A 7,094-nucleotide genomic window follows, 5' to 3' on the forward strand; every position below is an offset into this window, starting at 1 on the left:
AGATAGATAGATAGATAGAGAGAGAGAGAGAGAGAGAGAGAGAGAGAGAGAGAGAGACAGACAGACAGACACAAACAGATAAAGATAAAGAGAGTGAGAGAAAGAGAAGGAGAGAGAGAGAGAGAGAGAGAGAGCGTGTGCGTGTGTGAGTGTGAGTGTGAGTGTGCGTGTGCGTGTGCGTGTGCGTGTGCGTGCGTTTGAGAGAGCGAGTGGGGCGGGAGGGGGTGACGAAAGAGTTGTCGCGAGTGGTTGTGCGCGGGGCCGGCGAAGGGGCAAGGAGAGGATGGCTACCGAGTCACCGAGGGTCGAGTTCGCCCTCGGCAGCGAAGTATCGCCGGGACATTTCTTTAAGAGCAGCTTCGCCCGCTCCTTCGTAAGCGCCAGCAGCCGCGACTCCACCAAATCCCTCGACTACGACTTCTACGAGAACGGCACCATTGCCGAGGAGCCAGTCGACGTTGCGCCCGATAACGCCAACAACAACTTCTACTCGCTGGTGAATTTCGCGCCGGACGTCGGGCAGCCTAACCCCTCGAGCTGGAGGCCCGGACAGGTGGGTGAGACCGCTCGTTACCGCCGACTCCCCGGTTCCAAGGAGTTTTGGCGCCCCGATCATCGGATCGTCGCCAGAATCGCGGCGACGATTTACTCGTAGTGTATCGACGATACCCCGAAACAGTGGTAAACAGCGCGGGAGGGAGACCGCGCGAAACGCGAGTCGTAAATTCGTAAACTTTGCCGGGATTAGGGCGATTTCCTACCAAGGACACGACCGTCCGAGACGAGAGTCCACTTTCCGAAATTCTTCTTTAAAGAAAAGTCCGTTAAGGGCGACACCGGTCGTTGGCATTTTTCCCTCCCGTTCGCCCAAACCTCGTTTCTCCTTTATTTTCATTTGGTGCGCTAATGTTGGCATCTCTTTGCGCATGATTTCAAACAACATTTTGAAATTTGGCTAAATGGTAGCGAAAAGCTTTACGTTTTCACTTAATGTAACGCCATTGTGTTAAAATCGTTGATTCTCCAAGCTTATTCTCGCTATAATGAAGGAAATTTTTCATAATCCCTCGCTAGCACGACCATACAATGTCAACATTTGCTAATTTCGTTCATTCGTCTAAATAAATCTAATAATCCGTATTATCACGCATTTTCACAATAAGCAATTTCCATCGATACATTACATTTTTAATTGAATAATTCATGATACAATGTGTACGTAAGATTGATTACCAGTCTTATTTAATTGATAAAATTGACACGTAAAATGTAATGAAAGTGTGACTGCTTTTATAACTACGTCGCTGCCAAACTATCAACATGAATTCAAATGGAATTTAATTAATTTTGTGTACAACATAAATTCAACGACAACACAACACAATCCTCGCGATATTAAGAGCGCATATTTTAAAATTCGCAAAGCCTTAAAAAAAAAAAAAAGAAAAAAAAAGACAAGTCTGTTATTTGGATGCTAGAGAGATACGATTGGACTGTTTGACCGTTTGCAGCTCAAGTTACACGGGCCTACACCGTAGAAACGGTTTATTTATTTATTTAAGATTATTCTTTAAGATAATATGAACTAAATAAGGTTTTATTTAATGGTGGCGCATAAATTATTGAAAGTTACTTAATTACATACGAAGGAATTTGTAAATAAAAAAAAATAATAATAATAATAATAATAATAATAATAATTCGTGTATGCTTTATAAATTATGACAAATAATATTCTCTCGCTTTAGTGATACGAAATACGATCTAAACATACATTTTTATAAAATCGTTTTCCCCAATATAATTACACAGTGCATAAAGAATCGTAAATAACGGACAATTAAGAGTTTTGTAAATATTCAAAGGTCAAACTACTGTTCCAATGCTAGAGTAGATATATTTTAAACAAATAACAATTTTGTTGTTGTTGTTGTTGTTGTTGTTGTTGTTGTTGTTGTTGTTGTTGTTGTTGTTGTTAGGACAAGGTTATTATTAATGAATAGCTTTTTTAAGAATAATATCTATGACGATATTTTAAATTATAAATTTTGCCGCACTCATTACCATATAGTCAAATGTAAGAAAAAACATTTACAATTTATTTTGATGTCCAATTCACAAATATTACTAAAATTATTATATTCTTCTACAGACCTTTATTTAGAAAATAGACCGATGATTAATCTCCATACTTATTTAATTTGTTTAATTAAATAAGTCCATTTTTAAGGCTTATTTGATATATTACAAATGCTTGCCAAAAGCTTAGAGAACTCGTGGAAATAAATGTATTTGGGGACTATCGCTTGACGATAAAAATCATAACAATATCAAGTTATCTCATATGTATTTGGTAATTTATAATTTAAACCGATTGAGGTCGAATGATTAAAAAATTATTGCAATATTATCAGAGCATAACCCTTATCTAAATCTAAATGAGAGAAAAGTAGAGAAATACTATAATTAAGAGTAAATCTGTAAAATATGTGATATAAATTTGTGAAGAAGAATAGAAAAAGAAAATTTCATTTTGGATTATTAAAAATGATAATTATAAGCTACATATTATCGAGTAGACCTGCGTTTAAGTGAATTTTGGCTTGTAGTTTTATTACGAATCTTTCACGTCTTAAATTCATATTTGAAAATTTAATATTTGTCTAAGCCGTTGATGCGTTATCGCTAAATTGGCTAAATATTGCTAAAGTGAAATGAAAATTTTCCGAGGCCATTTATTACTGGCTCTTTGTTTATTTCGCCATCAAAGAAAAGAATTAAATTCAATGGGCGCAAAAGTATCCTCCGTCCATCCTCTTCTACCAAATACCAAAATAAAAATAACCAATAATTATTAAATATATTATTTCACTTAACAGGTGGCTTGATATCATATTTGCCTATAATACGTTGAAAATGTGTAAATATGCGGACAATAATTTCAAAATACGCGTCTCGAAAGACCATTTTGACGATCAAACGCAGGGAATAATTCATAATTGCCTTGGACGAAGGGAGCTAATATATTTAAAAATATAATGGCTTTGTGCGCATGGGGGTAAGCAGTTGAGCGAGCTTGCTTTTCGATGGCAAATGTCCGCCTCGCTTACTATCGTTGCTTTTCAACGGTATTGTCGGCCGTAATACGAAAACTGAAGCACAAAAGAAAGAGTGAAGCATGTCGTGACATGCCCGGATTACCCACCGCCGCTTCGCAGTATGTGTGAAAAATTTTGCGGCCTCTGAATAATTCTTCCTCGGAATTTAACTATCCAAGTACGCAACGCAGACGCAAAAAGCTCTATCGCTGCGCGCCTATTTTATAAAAGCAAATGCCTGCTTCAAAAAAGCTTAGGCGTGTATCGTTGCAGCTGGCTCCTACTTGCCGCTGCCTCTGGCTATTATTACTGCTTTCAGGGCGTTTCGCAAACAGCGATTTAAATACAATTGCATGGGCGAGGAGATGCCGCAGTAATACGGTAGCGTGCTTGATCAAGCCATTTGTCGTTATTTCCTGGGACCTTATTATTGTTCGCGGGGGTTCGCGGTGTCCTTCCTCGCTCGCCCCAATAATGTCCGCAAGTCGAATTAATCTACGTTGGCGCTCCGTAAAGCCAAATTATTGCTTTTCACTCGACCGATACTCGACACTTTTTCTTCACTCCCATCACCATCTTCGCCGGCCCCCTCCTCCCCCGTCAACACCAACCACTCAAATTCCATGATTATCGTTCTCGTTAGTCCAATCGTCGCGCCCGATTGTTAGTCTAATATTTTGCCAAATGTAATAATGAAGTTTTAGATAAAACGTTGTGTGCGGGTAATTCGAGCCAATGCTTTGTCTAAAATATTGATAATATATCGTGTTTGAGTATAGTTTGGATAGAATTTGTCTTATTTTCTAAATAAATTTCTTCACAATTCACTTTGTTCAGATTCAATTTCTTCAGAATTCACTAATGTTTCCGTAGCTTGAAACGACAATTATTTTACTCTTACATATTTGATCTTTGATCGAATAGTTGGACATTTTTTATTTTTCAATGGTGCTTTTTTTATTTGACAAAAAAAAAATTTTTTTTCTTTCTCACCATGTCAATTAGTTTTTGTTTTTGTTTCATTTTCATGCCGATTAAATAAATAAACCATTTACTTCAATTTAGCAAAATGGATTTAGTAACATTTAATAGAAGAATTAATTTTTTCATCTATCGTTGATTTAAATGAAAACTATATTATGACGAATAATCGTATTAAATGTACGTCAAATGACATTCAAATTTCGTTTACTAAAAACAAAAAAATCCAATACTACTCGCGATTTCTCATGCGTTCGCTAATCGTCCGCCCACACTTAAATAATAAATACACAAAAAACGATTGTCAATTTAAAGGAAGAGTTGTATAAAATTTTCCCGCCCATAGTACGTATTATTGGCCACGAAAAATAGAAATAAATTTGAAAATTAATAATCTATGTAAAGCACTCGATATCATTACATCAAAGCCGTAAGCTCGTCTTATAAAGCTAGATGATCGTCATCACGGATGACAATAACAGCTCAATCAATACCTGTATATATATTTTTTTTAGTATTTTTATTATTATTCTTCTTATAATTATTATTTTATTTTTATACGTCACGAAGAGATTCCTTAAGGCTTATCAATCGAAGTGATTTGAATAAAGGCCGATAAAATGTTGCCACGTGAAATTATTGGCTCGGCCAAGAATTTCTGTTGGAAAGGAGCAAAACTAATTTGCCGTTTAGCTTATCCGGAAATGCAGATATTCCGAAAAGCAGTTTTAAACGTAACACGCATCGAGAACATTCTGGCGAAATAACGAAAATGGCACTTGCATGGTTATCGTCTGAAAGCGAAAAGAAGAATTTCGAGAAAGAAAATTAATGGCCAAGGAAGTTTTCTTTGCGTACACGCTATCGGCAAACACCGGCCGGGTGAAAAACAGCGTATGAAAAACTTCTCGGCCCAAGTGCGGCATTACTCGCACTTATAGCGCACATTCGCATTAAATGGCCCTCGTTAATGATTTTCCATTTTCTCTTTTTCAGCCGAGTCCCGCAAACGGAGAGGCGTCGGCAACGGAGCTCAACGAGCTGGAAAAACTTCGAAAGGTAGGGAACACACCATAGTCACCATCCATACATCTGTTCGTCGGCCAATCGTAAAAATAGGAAACGAAGTGCAAAGTTCTGCGCGCCCGTAGACTCGTTAATAACGTTGATAAGTTTTTTCGATAATGAAGCGACGAGAGGTGTGCGAGCACGGGAAAAGTCAGTCAGTCGCGATTTCAGGAGGAAATCTCCCATCTAGATGTTGGCCCCCCTAAACTTCCGGAACATATTAGCGATTAAAGGCTAATGTATGACGCATGAAATGACGTGACGGTACATACGTATTTGACCCTTTTTCTTAATGTTTCGAGCTTCGACCGCGTCACAATTGTCACGCTCGTTATACTTTTGACACATAAATAGTGCGATGTGGGTGCTGAAAGTGTTTTATTGTCACATTGACCTTCCTAAATAAAAATACGTACGAGTTAGCCGATATATTAATTACAATGTAGGTCTTTTTTTTATTATTATTGCTTTTATTATTATTATTATTATTATTATTATTATTATTCTTTTTTTCTTTTTTTTTTTACTCTATCAAGGTAAATTTGCTTTAAAAATTTCTTCCTTTAATGTTTGCTTTTTCTTTTAATGTCGATGATTTCATGATTTCTGATTTACAAGCGATCGTTCCATTTCTTTAAATGGAATAATAAATGTAAATATTTTATCGTACTTGCACTGATAAAAACTTATTACGTAGGCAATCGCGAATTTTCTTGTTGTTATTCTTGCAGTAGCAATAATGTTACTTTATTTATTATTTGATTTTTTTAATTGGACGAAAACTTTATCAAAACTTGAATTATATCTCTTATTTGAGAATTTTTTCCATTTAAATATTTTCCATTTGATTGAGCCAAAGTCCATCGTGACAAACCGAAATTACACATCAATGTCAATAAATACCTTCATATGTATATATATACATATGTATATACGTGTGTGTGTGTGTGTCTCTCTCTCTCTCTCTCTCTCTCTCTCTCTCTGTGTGTGTGTGTGTGTGTGCGTGTGCGTGTGTGTGTATGCAAATATCTTTTTTAATTTCTGAATATTATTAAATCGATAATTGATAAAAGTTTCGTAACTATCATGACGAATTTCGAAAATCGAGCATAAAAATTTACATCGGATAACAATATATAAAGAGTGCAACTTTTTAAATTATGAGCGGAAACTGTGACTCACGAAATCAGGCTAAAAGATCAATTGCCATTATGTAAAAAATTAATAAAAATAATAATATTGGTTGGATTTTTTCTTTCTTCTTTGAAAGAACACAGTTCTTATTGAATTACGAGAAAATGAAAATAAATATCGTTTACGAAAATTACAAATTCAATTCCATAATAATGAAAGATCAACTAGAATGTGCAATCGAGATTATAATCGTATAACAATAGAATTTCAGTTTATTTCTATTAGCACCAAGTTTCCTTTTACGTAAATAAAACAGCTCTGCTTCCATTGTCGGACCTTTAAAAATGCGCGTACACTTGGTTTACGATCGCACAGCCGACGGCAACGCAACGATAAATCCCCGATAAAGAGATAAAAGATGTGCAAAAGGACGCGAACGGGCGTAGCACCCCGAGGCAATTTATTAAGTCGACGTTGTCTGAATTTGAAATCAAATATGGTGCCCGGATTCGCCAGAATAATTCACACCACCACGAGTATTAGGTGTGACGTCGATGGTGTCGTCAATGTCATCAAATATGGGCGTAAGATCGTTAGCGGATAATCTGTCGTTGAATGGGCGCCTGAGTTTATCGTTTTATCGACACATCAGCCGAGGCTCGGGAAAGTCACTAGACGCTTTTCCCCATCCCCTTTCGCTGCTATCGCCTTCCTCGTGGCGCAGGGTTTTTCTTTCTTCGCGCCGAGGGCCGGGATTGCGCATCGAACGGATTGGTGATTGCAGACTTCCCACTGCATTTTATCGATTTCTTA

The 7,094-nt window shown here is 36.9% G+C and overlaps 1 protein-coding gene across 1 annotated transcript in view; it reads left to right on the top strand.

The window, feature by feature from the left end:
- The first annotated feature begins 181 nt into the window (after positions 1–181).
- The window catches only part of LOC105360191 (uncharacterized protein DDB_G0271670), a 110,476-nt gene continuing 103,563 nt past the window's right edge, over positions 182–7,094 (top strand). Inside the window, 2 exon segments of the mRNA XM_011497023.1 lie at positions 182–553; positions 5,076–5,138. Coding sequence (XP_011495325.1) covers positions 284–553; positions 5,076–5,138 — 333 coding nt within the window. The 5' untranslated portion in view covers positions 182–283.

Source organism: Ceratosolen solmsi, unplaced genomic scaffold (genome assembly GCF_000503995.2).
Source record: "Ceratosolen solmsi marchali unplaced genomic scaffold, CerSol_1.0 scaffold13, whole genome shotgun sequence".
NCBI lineage: Eukaryota > Metazoa > Arthropoda > Insecta > Hymenoptera > Agaonidae > Ceratosolen > Ceratosolen solmsi.